General features: G+C 54.9%; 7 protein-coding genes across 7 annotated transcripts; 4 read left to right on the top strand and 3 right to left on the bottom strand.

Annotated features, from left to right (window-relative positions):
• Window positions 1–254: 254 nt before the first annotated feature.
• C8A04DRAFT_36548 (mitochondrial matrix Mmp37-domain-containing protein) lies at window positions 255–1,983 on the top strand (the record flags this gene model as incomplete). The annotated part of the gene is made up of 2 exons (XM_062783563.1): window positions 255–287; window positions 376–1,983. The coding sequence occupies 2 exons, from the start codon at window positions 255–257 to the stop codon at window positions 1,981–1,983; spliced, it is 1,641 nt and encodes a 546-aa protein (XP_062637926.1).
• A 737-nt stretch (window positions 1,984–2,720) lies between these two features.
• Window positions 2,721–3,321, top strand: C8A04DRAFT_27742 (uncharacterized protein; the record flags this gene model as incomplete). The annotated part of the gene is made up of 2 exons (XM_062780396.1): window positions 2,721–3,199; window positions 3,279–3,321. 2 exons carry the CDS (start codon window positions 2,721–2,723, stop codon window positions 3,319–3,321), a joined length of 522 nt encoding a protein of 173 aa, XP_062637925.1.
• A 697-nt stretch (window positions 3,322–4,018) lies between these two features.
• On the bottom strand, window positions 4,019–6,864 carry C8A04DRAFT_11443 (uncharacterized protein; the record flags this gene model as incomplete). Its single annotated transcript, XM_062776976.1, has 6 exons — window positions 4,019–4,234; window positions 4,310–4,549; window positions 4,811–6,146; window positions 6,198–6,307; window positions 6,360–6,626; window positions 6,715–6,864. 6 exons carry the CDS (start codon window positions 6,862–6,864, stop codon window positions 4,019–4,021), a joined length of 2,319 nt encoding a protein of 772 aa, XP_062637924.1.
• Window positions 6,865–9,092: 2,228 nt separating this feature from the next.
• On the top strand, window positions 9,093–10,599 carry C8A04DRAFT_27740 (amino-acid permease; the record flags this gene model as incomplete). The annotated part of the gene is made up of 2 exons (XM_062780395.1): window positions 9,093–10,472; window positions 10,540–10,599. 2 exons carry the CDS (start codon window positions 9,093–9,095, stop codon window positions 10,597–10,599), a joined length of 1,440 nt encoding a protein of 479 aa, XP_062637923.1.
• Window positions 10,600–11,310: 711 nt separating this feature from the next.
• C8A04DRAFT_36545 (peptidase family M3-domain-containing protein) lies at window positions 11,311–13,618 on the bottom strand (the record flags this gene model as incomplete). Its single annotated transcript, XM_062783562.1, has 3 exons — window positions 11,311–11,581; window positions 11,656–12,761; window positions 12,827–13,618. 3 exons carry the CDS (start codon window positions 13,616–13,618, stop codon window positions 11,311–11,313), a joined length of 2,169 nt encoding a protein of 722 aa, XP_062637922.1.
• Window positions 13,619–14,593: 975 nt separating this feature from the next.
• On the bottom strand, window positions 14,594–15,429 carry C8A04DRAFT_27737 (uncharacterized protein; the record flags this gene model as incomplete). The annotated part of the gene is made up of 4 exons (XM_062780394.1): window positions 14,594–14,622; window positions 14,683–14,916; window positions 14,974–15,127; window positions 15,427–15,429. The coding sequence occupies 4 exons, from the start codon at window positions 15,427–15,429 to the stop codon at window positions 14,594–14,596; spliced, it is 420 nt and encodes a 139-aa protein (XP_062637921.1).
• An 824-nt stretch (window positions 15,430–16,253) lies between these two features.
• Window positions 16,254–17,002, top strand: C8A04DRAFT_36544 (CoA binding domain-containing protein; the record flags this gene model as incomplete). The annotated part of the gene is made up of 2 exons (XM_062783561.1): window positions 16,254–16,350; window positions 16,638–17,002. The coding sequence occupies 2 exons, from the start codon at window positions 16,254–16,256 to the stop codon at window positions 17,000–17,002; spliced, it is 462 nt and encodes a 153-aa protein (XP_062637920.1).
• Between the last annotated feature and the right edge of the window lie 292 nt (window positions 17,003–17,294).

Genomic DNA, 17,294 nt, shown 5'->3' with positions numbered 1-17,294 from the left:
CGGCGATGACGCGGGCGCCATGCGGTCTGTGATCTCTCCACTCCCTTCTCCATCCGCTTTCTACATTTGGTCGCAGAGCTTCCGGCAAACGCCGAGCGAGCTCTTCCCGACTTTCCAACTTCTCGCTCATGGCAATCGACCGGAGGTGACAGCCAGCTTCGCCGCTACGGCATCGTCCCCAATTCCTCGTCTAGGCTCGACAGATCTCAGAAATCTCGTCTCAAATCACTCGAAGAACAACAGAGCGGATTGTAATGGTTCGGGGTCGCATCCCCGCCCTAGTGCGGGTAGGCAAGCTCAGCGTGGGTTGGCTGGCTCCCATGACAATCGCCGCGCCCAATGGCGTTTGGACGACAAAGCTAACCTTGTCTCTAGGGCCGCCCGTCGCCGCGACCGTTGCCTTTGTGCCCTGCCGTTGCGAGACATATTTCCACTTTTCGAATACGTCAATTCAGCCCTGCCTCGGCCCCGGTGCGTCGTTATGGAACAACGAAGAGCGATGAGAATGCGGGCGTGGACGAAAAGGAACAACGGGAAAGTGCACAGCATGGCAAGGCGGCAGATTCAGCAGCGGATGCGTCGAGAGAAGATACGAAGTCGGCACGGGCAATAGAAAGCGAAGCGAAGTCATCGTCGAGCCCCGAACCTCCAGCAGAAAGCGAGACACAGGCCTGGGAATATGACCCAAACGTCAAGGTTGAGACATTCAAGGACCTACCCCATGCCAACTTTGGCGTCAACCAGCATATTCCGTTCGACGCAGATTTTAAAGAGGTCCTCAAGGCCATACCCTGGCAGTTTCGAGCCCCGATCCGATATGCATTCGCCTATGGCTCCGGCGTGTTTCCCCAATCAAGCTCCAGCGGCAAGACCCCGACTGACGAAGAGATCCGCGCAATTCATCCTAGGGCACCGCTCGCCGTGCAAAGGGCCCAAGATGGCACACCGAAGATGATTGATTTTATCTTTGGCGTCTCGCATACTCAGCACTGGCACTCTCTCAACATGAAGCAGCACCGCGACCACTATTCCTCGCTCGCTGCGTTGGGGTCTGGTGCCGTGTCATACGTCCAGGACAGGCTAGGCGCTGGGGTATACTTCAACCCCTATGTCATTGTCAACGGAATACTGGTCAAGTACGGCGTGGTGCAGTTGAGCACACTGGAAAATGACCTCACTCAATGGGAAACCCTTTATCTCGCGGGTCGGTTGCACAAACCCGTCAAGATTCTTCGGGATGACCCAAAAATAAGACTCGCGAACCAAATGAATCTCCTGTCGGCACTGAGGACTGCTCTGCTTCTCCTCCCACCCGACTTCACAGAAGAAGAACTTTACGGCACAATTGCCGGCATCAGCTACCTAGGTGACCCACGCATGGCGCTACCTACCGAAAATCCACGCAAGGTCAAGAACATAGTTGGCAACAACATGGCCAACTTCCGACGTCTTTATCTCCCCCTTATTGAGACACTCCCCAACGTCTCTTTCAACGACCCCGGGGCTGGCGCTGAGGATTGGGTCTGGGACAAGTCTAAGAACCTCAAGCTCACCCAGGATATGGACCCTATCAAGCGTGGAAACATGGTCCGACGGCTGCCACAGGCTTTCCGGTCGCGCCTCTACTTCCAGTACCAGAAGAAGCTGGCTATTCCTGGCAACGAATTTCGGAAGATGATGGACGAGAGCAAGCACGAGGACGCCGTCGCGTTTAAGAGGCGCGAGGGCGGTGGTTTCGAGCGCCGCATCGCTCAGGATGCTCCTATCGAGCTGCGTAGCTATATTCGCACTGTCATCAAGCAGACGATCAGCTGGCCGGCCACCACCCAATCTCTTAAGGGTCCTCTGACGAGCGGAATCACCCGTACGTGGCGATACATGACAGAGAAAATAGACAAGTACCGGCAGGGCAAGAAGGCTGAGGATGATCCTACCCACATCCAGGATGAGAAGGCCGGGCGTGAGGGCGGAAAGAAGCCTTGATTTTATCGATCCTTCTAGCATCGGAGGTACCGGGGGGTTTAGAGAGGGAAAATGCCTTTATCTACCTGAGCATGTCCCTGGTTAGGTTGGTCTTGTTTGTACATACTGGGTTTGGCATGTATGGCATCATACGCATGGAACTGGGCGGGCGATTGGACTGGCTGGCTTGTTGATTAAACGTTGATTTGGCGTTATGTTCTCGCCGTTTCACTTAGCTCCGAGGTGTACCAGGGGGTTCACGGAAGGAGACGGGATACGGGATCTGAAGCTCGGAGGATTTACCCAGGGGCTTTGGCCACAACACCGGGCAAACTTGCCATCATGTGTAAGGTACTTGTAGGGACAACAACCTGCCCTATTGAGGCATAGATTTTACAGGCTTCCGTAATCTACAAAACGGTTACTCCGCTAGTTCCACGTATTAATGCCGCCTCTGCTAGCTTCGGGCCACATTGCAGTTGCCGTTAACCTGGGTGTGATATGGCGGGCTGCGCTGACCCTTCTTGATCAGGCAGGTTCGACAATGCGCTCGTCAAGGGCACCTTCCACCCAGCAGGCAAAACCGCTTGCTCACTAGCCAACGGTCTTTCGCTTACTTAGATACCTAATATTCATTCAGACCTTCAAGATTATCGCATCGCCTTCTTGACAACACTACCACGACTTTATTTCTATCCCCATTGCTGCATCCTACCGTGTCTATATACGACCTTCATCTAGGGCCTTCGTCCCCCCTTATGAATTCCTCCATCAGCACACCGGCGGTGCCCACTTCGACCGGAACACCCTCACCAACCCCCATCTCGCCTGAAACCAACCCAACGCCGGCACCCACCGCCACTGCTCCCAGTCAAGCAGACAACGTCACCCCTGAGGCTCCTCACCACCTATCCCCCCCAAGCATCACCAAGCCAACCGTCAGCCCGGTGACGGCTACCCCAGTCTCCAGCGCTGCCACTTCAGACACGCCTATCGTCGAAGCCCCAGCGACGCCCAGTCCAGACGTTACCGCATACCTCCTCAAGACCGTAGCCCACGGCAACAACAACGTCAAGAGCTCCAAAAAGTCTGGATCGACCTCGTTCAAGATGGGCCACAGAACACGCAAGGTCATCCTCTGGGTATCGTCCTTCTTCTGTCCTCCGCTGGCGGTGTATTTGAGGAGAGGAAGTCGACACGACCTTGGCCTCAATATTTTGTTGACCATTCTTGGTTGGTATGTAGTCTTTAGGCTCCTTCCTATTTGCCCTTTTTATTTGTGTCAAAGGGTGTTGTTGGTTAACAGCAGATAATAGGATCCCTGGGGTGCTGCACGCCATGTATCACATTTCAAAGTAGAAGTCACGAAAGGTGAAGGTACATGGATCAACGACGGCTGTCGAGGTCGGGCTTCGGACTGGGAGGGAATTTGACGTACATGTAGACACTCATCCGTTGCTTTGGGGCCACTCGAGGAGATATTGATATTTTGATGCAGGGAGCTCTCGGTGTCGTTTGGTTAGGCGGGATGATGATGGTCGTGTGGCCGGTGGAACAAAGGGGAGAGTAGCAGGGTCGTTGTGAGGGCTCAAAACTCGTTTGGTTGGGGATGGATATGCTCCTAGAATTCCACACTTAGTAACTGGTAGTTATTCAACACGTGTTAGCTGACTGTCTGATGAGGAAACCGTGCTAAGATGGGCTGGGTTCTGGGCGGACATGCTGAACATGGCTATCAAGTCTCGGCGTGTACCTACACCTGCTACCTCCTAGGCTAAACGACGGTGGTCGAACAAGACTCAATTCAGCAGCTCAACAAAGACAGCACACTAACACCAAATCGCCTCGGTCTATCCTACAGTGTACAACTATAAACACATAACACGACGTGACAATGCAATTCCTAGACAAGCCCTAGCAATTCGTCCCTTCATATGTACATAACCCAGGACCCCATATCGCCCAACAATAAACACAACAAAACTACCCGGCACGCTGTGCCAAAACAATCCCAGAAAGCCCACTTCCTTGGTCGCTCAAGTTAGGTATTCAACATCTAACCTTCCACCACCAGCCCCTCCAGCACTGTCATCGCCCGCTCGCCTTCCGCCTCAAACGCTGCCACCATGGCCTCGCACTCGCGTTTCAGCTTCTGCTCTGCCAACCCAGCATTGTGGTAGATCCACTGCTCGACCGTCATTTTCTTCTCCGGCGAGGTGAGTTCCGCACCGCGCCGGAGTAGTGCCGCTACGGATTTAGAGGATGATGCTGACTTGGTGTGTTTATGATGGGCGTGTTGTGCGGTATTTTCCTTGCCGTAACCCATGGCATACCCGTCATTGCGGACGTCATCGTTGCGAGAGTAAGGGCTTTTGATCGGAGAGGAGGAAAAAATGAGGTCTAGGTCGGCCGGATGCCAGGGGTGGCTACTCTGCAAGCCCGCAACCGCGTTGCGCTTCGATGGCGAGCCCATGATGTTGCGCTGGGGAGTCTGGGAACCGGCGGTGTACAACGGAGCTAGGGCGACACGCTTGGGAATGACGCTTGCAGCGGGCTGCAGGGAGGGGTAGTGATGCTCAGCCTCTGACTGAGGAGTGGTCGAGGCTGGAGCCGTTCCAAGGGCTGAGCGGGAGATGGAACCATGATGCTGGTGGTGTGTCCGGGACGAGGGGCTGGCGCGGGCCCTGGGAGTAGAAGGGGCGATGATGGGGGTGCGGCTGGCTGAGGGGGGGTAGCGAGGACGGCCAGTGGAGGAGACGGGTGCCGCCAAAGCCTTGGAGACTCGTGGGGGTGTGGCTACCGCTGGAGTGGGAGCAGGGAGGCGACTCGACACGAGCCCATGGGAGACCGACGGAACCGCCTTCTTCGGAAGGTTTTCGGGGGTACTCTTGCGAGCGGGGGGCTTCCCAGAGTCCATCGATTCCAAATCATCGGTGATTTGCTCAGGGGCATCAGCATATCGCTGCTCTTCCGTGGCTTCTACCGACACTTGGGATGCGTTTGACTTCTTCGAGGGGCGGCCGCGCTTCCGCTTCTCCAGACTCGGACGAGCAGCAGGTTTTGTAATAACTGTGCCGGTACTAACATCAAGGTCCCCTGCAGGCTCCGGATCAACAGCTGCGTGCGATTCTTCACTCGCGTGGATTGAGGTATGCCCCGGTTCCTCCTCCGCAGTTGGCTCGGGTTCAGGCCCCGGCTCCTTGGGCTTCTTTGCTTGTTTGGACACTTTGCGGGTGCCGGGTTTACGTCCCTTCTTAGGGACGACTAGGGTGTCCTCCTTGACGGGGGGCTCTCGCTCAGGCTCCATCTCAGCTTGTAGGGCTTCAAGGTCTGCCTCAATTTCGGCCTCATCTGGGACCATGGGCGTTGGATCGAACATAACAAAGGACTCACTTTGCCCTTTCTTTTTCTGAGCACTGGCCTTGCGCACAGTGGAAGCTTTTTTAGGGCGTCCTTTCCCACGAGCATGAGCAGGAGCAGGTTGCTCAACTACATCCTCTGATGCACTCTGGTAACGTTCAAGATCAGCCTCGAGCTGACGGTCGAGCTCGTCATCGTCGGGAAGGTCGTCACGCAAGGACGCGGCGGATGCTTGAGACCTCGCGGAGGCATCAGAGACCTTCCGCGTCGCCTTGGTCGAGGAGGCACGCTTCTTCTTGCCCACTGGTTGTTGTGTGGGAACGTCGATCATTTCCGTATCGGCCGCATACGAATTGTCGGTAGCAGCGCTGGCTCTCCCACGAGTGGCTCGCTTTTTGGGAGCGGGTGCTTCCGCATTCGTAGTACCGACATCCTCCATGGCGTCACTAGCTCGCTTCTGCCCCCTGGAAGCAGGCCGGGGAGGCTCCAATGCGTTGTCCTCTGGTGCCTCGGATGCCTCCTCTTTCTTGGTCTTGGTGTTCCGCGCCTTTCCTGCAGTCGCTTTCCTCCCTTTCGCCGTCTTCTTCCCGTTCTGGGTCATGGTGGACGCTGTCGTCATGACGCTATCGTCGTGGTCGGCAGTGATGTCGGCGGTGGAAGCAAGATCAGATGCCGTTGTGGCGACGGTAGCGACAGATTGCACAGAGAGCCTGGAAGAAGCCTTGGACGTTCTGCCTGCCTTCGTCCTCCCCTTCTTCTGGGCGGGATATTGGTTGCTCAGGGCGAAGAACAGGCAATTAGGCTCACGCCGGTAATGTTCATCACTACGCAAAGGTCAGTATAAGGCGAGTGGAGAGAGACGTGAAGGACCGTACAATGGGTTGTCACCGGCTTCCCAGCCTTCCAGAGCCAGATTGCAATACGCACAAGTGGCCATGTCATCGGCCTCGCGAGATGGTGTGAACTTCCAACCGGCCTCAACAAGCTGCATGCCCAGATTAGCAATTGCTTGTCATCTTTAAACAGGGAGCGCCTACCTTCTTAGTTTTGCATTTGAAGCCCTTCTTAGACTCATACGGCCAACGACCCCCAAATGTCGCCTTCCGCGCCTCAATCATGGCTGGATCCAGCGGAGGCACCTTCCCGTAATTACCGTACCCGGCCTCAATTGCCGCCGTGATTGCCCAGCCGCATGTTGGTGAATGCTTCAAATGTTCCTCAAGCGGGTTGTCGGTCTCCTCCCAGCCATCGAGTGACTTCTGGCAGAGGAAGCACACCACATTGTCGGGGCTCTTGGGGTGAGGCTGGAAGAAGAAGCCGGCTTTGGCGAGCTGGTAAACAAGCGCGTTAGACAATCTACACAATGCATAGAGCCGGGTGTTGCACGCTTACCGCAACTGGTGACAGCGTTTTGTGTGGCCAAGATGTCGCTTTCGAACCACGCCCGCCTGCGGTTGAAGCTTTTCCCTTGGAAACCGGCTGGGGGCCTTGGAACGAGTCGAGGCGGTTCTCGAGGATGAAATAAAACCCGTCGGCATCCATCTCCATCAGAATAGAGGAAGCGCGTCGCGTCCTCAACTAACTATTTCGACAGTGACTTGTCGTTGCTGATTGTTGTTTTCGAGGCGGAGAGATAGGCCGGTGGGTAGAGGGAGGGTTGTGATCGGAATGACGAAGATTCGAAATGAACGTGGCCAGCCCGGTGTGTTTGAAAGGCCTTACACGGAGTTCATGGCGTGTTGGGTCGAATGAACGAGCGTGCTGTTCCTAGAACGACGGTCGATGGTGGGAGGAGGGATGTTGCAATCGCCAAACTCCAGATGCCTTGTGTTGATTGGACAATCGCGCGCCGTTTGTTTACTTGCCGGTTTGGGACCCATGTTTTTGTCTTGGCTGTGGCTGAACATCGCAGCCACAACCTCTGGGCCACACATGTGACATACTCTATGATTTTTGGCGTGTTCACACAGATCCGGATGAGACTGTAAAACATGCCCGAATCCAGCTTGCGATGATCCCGGAACCAATCTAGAAAAGATTCTTACCTGCCTTTCTCGCTGTATGCGTCTGGTAGCCCCTTCCTTCCCCGGTCGGCCATCTCGCCCATTTAGACACCGACTTGTTCGCAAAACACGTAATAATGGCCCTCACGGTTCACTTTTTGCATTCCTTCCTTTTTTGCACTGAGGCTCTGCCGCAGCGGCGAATGGGACGCAAGCGCCGAGACTGCAACATCACCAACCGATCGCCAGGTCATGCTGACTGAGCCGGACGAAATTCCCTTTTTCTATTCGCCTTGCGTGTGTGCCCGCCAACCTGCGTGCATACACTAACTACACTGCGTTGGGGTTCGGATATTCCCGTCCCTCCATCGACGAGCTTCGGGGGCGCTGTGCTCGCACGCTCAGGGCCATTGCCACCTCGCCCTCTCCGTTTCTTGGAAAAAATTCCCTCTTGAGAATCTCCCCATGCCGTCGCCGGCCAACCACCGGGCCACTTCGGGGTCAACATCCACATCTTGTCCACTCGCCTGTGGGGTTGACAGTGGCGGATGGAGACCAGCTCACCAGGCCGGGCTTCACCGAGCCCAATCCAGTGTAGCATGGTCTTGCCAACACCGGTCTCGTAATTGTCGCGTGCCCATTCCTGTTGATCCTGTCGCGGACTGATGACATCCCCAACATCTGTCGCATTTCCCCGGGATATCCACCCTTCTTCGGCGCTGCGAGGAAGCCACTCTCGTCACAAACGGCGAACAGATCAACTCCCGTATGTCAAGCTTTTTAGCGTCGCCTTTTGCGCCTCATGTGCCGAAGCCCTGGACAACACCGCCCCATGATTGGCCATCCAGGCTTTGCACTCCACACCTTCCAACCCTGGGACCTGAGAGCCCGAGTCGTGAACGGAGATTATGAAACGGAAACTCGGGGAATCGCCCAAGTTTCATCCCCAAAGCCCCCTCGAGGCGTAAGTTTTCACCGATTACCTCACTCTGTACCTGATGGACTGCACACTATTGGCCAAGTTTTGGTCACAATCCTTGCTTCGGTCCATAAAAGAGAGCAGGCCATTCCTAGGAACGGGAGGGCTTCTAGAAGACGGGCGAACGGATGACCGTCTTGCGTCTCTGTATGGAGTAAATAAGCCAATGGAGATACGACAGCACCTCTCGTGTAGAATGACGGCGTTAGGGAAAACCCGAAAACAAGCGAAGCTCAGAATCAACCCAGTTTGCCTTGATAGTCATAGGATGGGATGAACCATGGATAGCCGTCGATGCCTTGGCACAACCGCCAGATCAGGGAGGTCTGTCGAAGGGGGCAATAACAACCTAGAAAGCGTCGGTGCCGAGGGTCCCGGCCGTATTCACTTAAGTGCCCGAAGCTGGTATTTGTCGCAGGGGTCGGTCGGCAACTATCGACTCAACATCTCGGGGCTGGCCCTGCAGATCGTAAGTCATAATCATCATGCCTGCTGCGCGGTTTTCCCCAACTTTGATCCCCTACCCCGTTTCCTCTTGCCCCCTCATTGTTGTAGAGCCGGGAGAGACCAGTCTTTTTGAGGACGTGGGACACCCCTTCCTTTCCTCTCCTCCCCTCTCACACAGACTCGCCCATTCCTTCTAGGGTCACAAAGTCACGCTCCCTCCGGAAGGACCGTAGGTCTCGACGCCTCCACCCCCGACAGGCTCAGACAAACCCGCGCCGGGCAGACGGACGAAGGTGACAAAAAGACACCCCGATCCTGCACCACACGACATATCGGCAGCCATGGCTCCCATCGCCCAAACTTCAGACATTAGCGCTGTAGAAAAAAAGACGAATCCTTTCGACAACCCAGACCCAGCAGCTGAGCACCAACAGGCCGACGATGAGGTGGTTGGTGAAGTTGGCCCCGCGGTCAACATGGCGGACTACGAGAAACAGAAGATAGCCCAGGGCGAAGCCCATTTCCACCGTCTCGGGTGGAAGCGCCTCACCATTGTGCTCATCGTGACAGCCGTCGCGCTCGGCAGTCTCAGTCTTCCCGGCGCCTTCGCGACACTTGGCATGGTGGCCGGTGTGATTCTGTCGGTTGGCATCGGTCTCGTCGCCTTGTATTCCAGCTATGTTATCGGCCAGGTGAAACTCAAGCACCCGCAGATTTCTCACTACGCCGACGCGGGTCGTATGATGTTTGGCAACGTCGGCTACGAGGTCGTCAGCGTCATGTTCATCTTGCAGCTCATTTTCACCACTGGCTCTCATGTTCTCACCGGGGCTATCATGTTCGGCAATCTCACCAACAACGGTGCCTGCACGGTTGTCTTCACCGTCGTCTCGGCCATCATACTGTTCCTGGTTGCCATCCCGCCCAGCTTCGCTGAGGTGGCCATTCTCGGTTACATTGATTTCGTTTCCATCGTCGCCGCTATTTTCGTCACCATCGTCGCAACGGGCGTACAAGCCGGGGAACTTCCAGGTGGTGCCGCCTCTGTTGCGTGGTCTGCGTGGCCCAAGGACAACTTAACTCTCGCCGAGGCCTTTATCGCCATCAGCAACATTGTTTTCGCGTACAGCTTTGCCTTGTGCCAGTTCAGCTTCATGGACGAGATGCACACGCCACAGGACTACGACAAATCCATCCTAGCTCTCGGCGTCTTCGAAATTTTTCTCTACACCGTCACTGGCGCACTCGTCTACGCTTTCGTTGGCCCTGACGTCAAGTCGCCCGCTCTCCTCTCAGCTGGACCCGTCGTTTCGAAGGTGGCCTTTGGTATCGCGATCCCCGTCATCTTTATCTCAGGCAGCATCAACACGACGGTGGTCGGTCGCTACATCCATGGCCGCATCTTCAAAAATTCGGTCATTCGCTACATTAATACTCCCATGGGTTGGGCTACATGGATCGGGCTCGATGCCATCATCACTCTGGTCGCATGGATCATCGCCGGGGCTGTCCCGTTCTTCTCGGATCTGCTCGCCATCTGTTCATCGCTCTTCATCTCAGGCTTCACCTTCTACTTCCCGGCTATCATGTGGTTCATGTTTATCCGAGAGGGAAGATGGGCCGACCCTAGGAATATTGCCCACGGCTTTGCCAACGCTATCTGCTTCTCCATCGGTGTCATTGTCCTGGGCGTGGGCACTTACTCTGCTGTTTGGGATATTGTGAGAACTCCCTACCCTCTAACATTGGGCAGTCGGTCAGCCATCGGATGTACTAACTTTGGCACAGAAACACCAATACGACGTCGGTTCGGTATCTGAGCCTTACAGCTGCGCGCCAATTGCTTAAGTTGGCTCCGACTTCTTTTGAAAATGATGCCTGGGATTACTTTGGGGAGTAAGGAGATTTTTGTGGTAGTCAGGGTGCGCCGAGGGTGTTGGATCAGGAACATCACCCGGCTGTCCCACGTCTTTTTATGATGGGTAGACTTTCACGACTCATTGATGTTGCAGCATTGCCAGGAGTATAGCTTTGCCTGCGGATTTTGCATTCCGGTTTATCATTTTCTCATAGCGAGCCACGGTTGGGTGTTGTGCGGTTGCATTACTGCTGATAAATTCCGGGCTCTGGCCTGGCCGTTCAAGTTCTCCCTCTCCTTTTTACCTGGTGACTAGGTGTGCTTTCGAAGACAAACCAACAGTGCCAGCCAGACACAAGACGAACAATACGTGGCCCACCCACAAGGTAACTTCTAGAATAAAACCGGCCCCTAGTTATCCCTTTTTGACTGTCAAATACTCACGGTTCATGGCTCACAGAGTGTCAAAGTACCCAGGCACAACCATGAACAGCCAAACTGTGAACAGTCCAGTGAGTCATATGGGTTGTGGGAAAGAAGGCATGGAAGAGAAGTGACATAGGCACATCGATCGAAAAGACGTTGCATTGTTATCTGTGAAGCACTGAACAGCTCCTTCTACGATACCCCTTTCGTGTACGGTAGAAAGAGGACACAAAACCACGTCTTACATAAGGCACCCCTGCCCCTCTACGGTACGCTCAAGCCGCTAGCCCCAGCTCTTTGTAAAACGCCTCAGAACTCGGCTTCCTCCCGAGGAATTGCTCGAGCGTCAGCATCTCGTCTTGCGACCCGCCTTTCTCCAGCACCGTGTGCCTGTATCGGCGACCTTGCGTGGGATCCATTGGGTTGCTCTTGAACACGGTGTAGAACATGTCGGTCGAGTACACTTGGGAGGAGAGGTAGCCGTAGTATCCGGCGTCGTACCCGCCGATAAGATGGCCGAACGTGGCCTGGCCGTTGCCCCATGTGCTACAAACGCGAGTTGGTTACCATTTTACTTCTGCTACAAATAGGATGTTGGACGGAGTAACGGATAGACGTACCTGGCCTCACCCTGGGCCTCGGGGCCCTTGATTTGAGAGATCTCCACGCGTAGGTCGTTGTACAACTTGCTGACGTCCAATGCCTCCAGCTCCTCGTGCGTCTTGGGGCTGTGGACAGTCATGTCGAACAATCCAAAGTGTAACTGACGGAGATTGAACAAAGCGTCATTGACATGCTTGGTGGAAATCAACTTCTCGATCAAGTCGTCGGGAATGGATTTGCCGGTCTCGTAGTGGTTGCTGAGGCTCTTGAGCTGGCTGGGAGTCCAGCACCAGTTCTCAAGCATCTGGCTCGGCGCCTCCACAAAGTCGCGTACTGTTGACGTGCCGTGGTATCGAGAATACCGGGTCCGTCCGGCCAAATCGTGGATTCCATGACCCAGTTCGTGGAAAAGTGTGACAACCTCGTCGTGCTTCAGGAGAGACGGTTTCTTCTCAGTGGGCTTGCTGAAATTGCAGACAAGCGCGGTGGCAGGATATCGCCTGGTACCATCCGCCTTCAAGTAGCCCGGTTGGATACTAAAGTTGGCTGCATGGCCGTACTTGCCAGGCCGGGGATGCAAGTCAAGGTAGAGGTAGCCAACAAAACCATCCCCCTCGCTCGCATCATCCCATACGCTGAAGATGATCACATCCTCGTGCCACGAAATGTCTTCAGCTTTGCCGGTGGGGGAGATACGCTTGCGGTCCTCCGGCCCAAGCTCGACAAAAGTAAGGCCAAACAGCTCCTCAAAGATACGGAGCATGCCCGCAACAGTCGACTTGAGGGGGAAATACTCGGCGATGGCGTTCTCGTCAATTTTGTACTCGTGCTCTACCATGTAGCGGTCATAGAAGCGATGGTCCCAGAGGTAGTAGTTACCGTCGAACGGGAGGCCGCGAGCTTCATGGTCTTTCTTCTTGATTGCCAAGAGGTGCTCGATTTCCTTAACACCTCCTGCCGCAAGGCGGGTCTTGAGATCGCCCAGGAAATCGAAGACGGTCTTGGGGGTCTTTGCCATCTTGTCCTCGATGCGGAACGAAGCATGGTCGGGATAACCGAGTAGGCGGGCCGCCTCGTCACGGAGAAGGATCGCCTCCTTAAACAGCGGGACATTGTCGTTGCACTGCAGACTAGATTAGTACAAGCCGTAATCTCCCATCCAAAATTCTTTGAAGTGCAACACGATACCTTATTCTCATTTTGAATAAACACCTTCCGACGCGTTTCCGGGGTTTGGGCAAACTTCAGCGTGGGGAAAAGATCTGGATACTTGAACGACAGGCGAATCTTGCCCTCGTTCTCGCCCGTCCCTTTTTCCAGAGTGTCCAAGACATCCTGTGGGACACCGGCGAGTTCCTCCTTCGTGAACCAGATGCCACCGTTTTCCTCGTTCAAGTTCTTCTGGAAAGCGATTTGGATCTGGCTCAGCCTCTTCTTGATCTTCTTGAACCGGTCCCGCTTGGGGCCTTCCGGTAGTCCGAGGCCGTTCCGGAGGTAACTCTTCCTCTCCTTCTCAAGCAGCCGCGCGCTCTCGATATCGTCAAACCCGGTGCTCTTCGCCAGAGCCGCATCGATCACGCGGTCCTTATTCTTTTCAAAGCTCTCCACAAGGCCCGAAGTCTTGTAAACAGCGTCGACGAGGCGGAAGACATCCTCACGCATACTGCACTCGATGGCAAACTCGTCCATGATCTTCTCGGCCTCGGTGCTGGCATCGCGCAGGGCGCTGTCGGCAGATACATATTGGTAAAACCCCAGGATACGGGCGCTGAGGGCGGCCTCGTTCTCGTCTTCAGTCTGGGGACGGATGACCGACTCGAATGTAGCGGACGCGGGGTCATCGGCGGGTTTGATCTTGGCAACTAGGGAGTCAAGGAGCGAGCGGGTGCGGTCGGACAAGGCATTGGCGTCGGCGACGATGGTGTCCTTGGTGCCGGTGAAGAGCGGCGGTGGCTGCGGGGGGTTGGCGTACTTCGCCATCTCGACCGTGGGCGCGTGGGTAAAATACGATCCGAAATTCGAGGATGTCAGGGTGCCCAGAGCTGGAAGAGTAGGTGTGATAACAGTATGCCCCCCTCCGAGATGTGCTCTGCTGTACTTGAGCTGGGTGAAGAGGGTGAAAAGGCGGGGGACGAAGCGCGGGGCAGCCAGGATGACGGTAGTGGTGGAGAAGAGGACCACGGACAACAACAGGAGGAGCACAGCCTGCCGAATGGGGGGTGCAGCAGTGCGCGCCAGTGTGAATAACGAGAGGCAGACACCCAGCGGGAAGTACCTGTTGACTGTTGCTTGTTTGGGAACGAGGGGTTGTCACGTTGGGTCGAAGCAAGAAGACGCGTGGGACTCCAACAACCGTGGGGCTCGGCGCCTGATTGCGGGGAAGCTTTGGCGTAGGTTGCGGTGTTGGTGACCTGCAGCTTGGAGGAGAAGGCTAGAAGTTTGTATACGACTTGATGTGATGAAACGGGTGCAATTGGTTCGTCTGCTACTCCTACGAGTTGAGTCCACTCACCGTCGTCAAAGATGTCAATTGAAATGAGTTGATGATGGATCCTCCCATGTCAACGAGGACGGGACCGACGCCGAGACCCGAGCGACCCGTTCTACCCATGTAAGACGGTCTGTGCCGTTACCATGCGTGAGCACCATACCATTCCCCGCGTCACCCATCTCCGAAACGCAAGCGGAACGGCAAACCTGCAGAATGACTTCCTGTTACTACCTAAGTAGATATCTAGGCCATACCCGTGTGCCCTATCCCAAATCCTGAATGGCGACAATACCGATCCAGGCGCCCAAATTCAATACAATCCAGATTTGCGCAACTCCAACGCCGGTTACCCATCGCGCTGCAATTTATGCATTCCCCTGCTCAAGGGTCGACTCATAGACGCGTCTCGTCCAAACAGAAAAGGCCACCAATCAACTCCCGCAAACTTCACACCTCCACCACCATTAGTTGGAGAGGATGGTCCTCACCAATTCTGTATAAGGGGGGAAAAGTCAGTACGAAGGTTCCATCGGGCAGAGCGAACAACTCGTACCTGTGTAGTTGACCTGCCCGGAGCTGGTGTCGACGGCCTTGAGCAGCTCATCCACCTCCTCTTCTGACATTTTTTCACCCAAATTCGTCAGGATGTACTTGAGCTGGCCGACCCCAATAAAGCCCGTCATGTCCTTGTCAAATACTTGGAAGCCGCGGCAGTATTCTTCGGGCTCGCCCGGGTCACGGAAACCGCCCGGTCGGTTGAGGATGCGTTGAAAGGTCTCGAAGTCGACTGAATCGGCTGCGTTAGCTACCACCCCGAGAAGTGGTAAATTTTGTAGCCACTCACATTCACCGCCAACGCTTTTTTCCAGGTCGCTAATCTCGGAGAGGGTCGGGTTCTGCCCGCAGGCACGGAGGAGGTCGCCGAGCTTGTCGAGGACTACGCGGCCGACACCGCGAGTGTCAAAGAGTGAAAACGCTTCCTTGTAGTTGGTAGAAGCCTAGATGTTCAAAATTAGTGACCCTTTCGTCCCATTTTGTCTTCTGTCTAAGAGACAGCTTCAGTGGCACGACGACAGTGCTGCAGAACTCCGACTCGACCGAAAGGAGGCAGGGGAGTGGGCGGCATCGTTCACAGCAATTGTTGTGTGTGGCCCTAGGCACGCGGCGTTGCTACTGCGTATAACCACCAGGGATGGACTTTGGTTTCCCTGTGTCTGATGTGGTCGCCGCGACAGGCCGGTCGAGGTGTGTTCAAGTTTGGTTGGAGGTAACCCGACGGTTTGAAGAATAGACTTACCATTTTGTTTTCGAGTCAAACCAAAATTGATTATGGGGGAAACGTGTAAGGTATTGCGGTGACAAAAACGCGATGCCGGGGTCAAGTGTTGGTCAAAATGGCGGGCTGCGAGGAGGGCGTTTTAGGGAGCAGCCTGAGTGGTGCGTTCCCCACCCCACCTTGGCCATTCTTGTTGTTCCCTCAAGAGGTTGTCTCACGGGGCAACCATGCTTGCCATGCCACGGCGACAGCCCACAATCAACAAGGGTTAGGGTTAGATACAGCTACCCCTCAACCACTCGGGCCAGGCCGGAATGTCGAAGCTCAACTGGAAAGACCTTCTCAAGGACACGGATTACAGTTGCCTCGAATTGGGTACTCCGATCATCCAGTGTAAATGGCAGCCCTGGGGTCATCCTTTCCATCCAACTAGACCCTGTCGATTGAGCGATTCATTGCTTTTGGCCGTTGTTAGAACCATCACTCATTGCTCTAGGCCATATAGGTCTTCAAGACTTGGCTGAACTTCGTTGTGCATCCTACCAGTTCTCCCACCTCATGTCGGAGTAATTCTTGTCCCCCAAACCTGGAAACTCCGGATTGCGTTATTAGTCCCTTGAGCTCAGGACATTCAATCCCGATCTGGCGCTTGGTCGCACGCAATAGAAATGCATTGGCTCCGCCCTCGGTACTTGAGCAGAGCTGGGAGAACCTCTGTCCCCAATGGAATCCGCAAAGAACCCTTTTTCATCCCCGCAACTTCAACTCTCAGGAACTCCATCTGTCAATCAAACCCCCTTCCACATCACTGCAGTCCCCGCCGACACTTCAACTCCACAAAAACAGCCATGGCCGCAACAACTGCAACTCTCAAAGCCTTTTTCGAGGCGCAAAAATTCGCCGTGGTCGGTGCCAGCACTAACAAGGCCAAGTTTGGCTACAAGGGTAAGCTTAAGGTTCTGGTCTCATATTAGCTCGTTCAATGCGTCTGCGTCTGCATATTGGCACGATCATCACGACCCATTCTATATGATTCCCCAAAATTCCAGTCCCTGTGCTGTGCTTGTCTTCTTCGCATTTGTTGTCTTGGGTGCACTTTCAACGGATTCCCTTTTCGAACAGTTCCGTCTATCTGCGTGACGTTGTCCCTGGCTACCCTGCGAAGAACCCAACAGACACAAGAATGAATGACACACTTAGGTACTAACATTGTCGGACTTGATCCGCTCTAGTCTTTGAGTGGTACGTTTACCACGATCTCCTCGTGACACCCGTCAACCCGGGCTCTCCAGAAATTGAGGTGGATGGCAAGCCGTTCGCAACGGTCGCCTCGCTCTCAGCCTTAGAATCCCCCGGTGTTACCGCCGTTTCCATCATCACGCCCCCGGTTGTGACCCAGAAGACTTTAGCCGAGGCCAAGGAGCTCGGTATTCAGGCGGTGTTCTTGCAGCCGGGGACCTTCGACGACGACGTCCTTGCCTACGCGCGCGAAAACTTTGCGACTGTGGTGGCAGGTCCGGGTGGCAGCAGTTCTAATGGTGAATGGTGTGTGCTGGTAGATGGCGAGAGGGGGCTGCAAGCCGTTGGGAAGCTGTGAGAGGGTTGACCTGAGTCGCATATCTGCGCTACATACCTAAGGACCTAAGTGCCAGTCATCGGGACGAGAATATCAATCAATGTCGTTCTACCCCCTTCCACGACTCGCCAGTCTGCGAGTGATTGAGGGCATTAAGTTCAGTGACGTACGGCTGTGCATGCACATACATACCAGTCCCACTCCCCGACTTTGGGTTTCCTCCCCGTACATGTAGCTTATTTCCGCCAGGTCGCCCAGCTGTTAGTGTGCGTTCTGTGGTCTGGTCTGGCGGCCGCAAACCAAGTAGGGTCCA

This window comes from Dichotomopilus funicola (assembly GCF_033296635.1).
Source record: "Dichotomopilus funicola strain CBS 141.50 unplaced genomic scaffold C8A04scaffold_23, whole genome shotgun sequence".
Taxonomy (NCBI): Eukaryota; Fungi; Ascomycota; class Sordariomycetes; order Sordariales; family Chaetomiaceae; genus Dichotomopilus; species Dichotomopilus funicola.
This window is presented reverse-complemented; position numbering and strand designations above follow the sequence as displayed.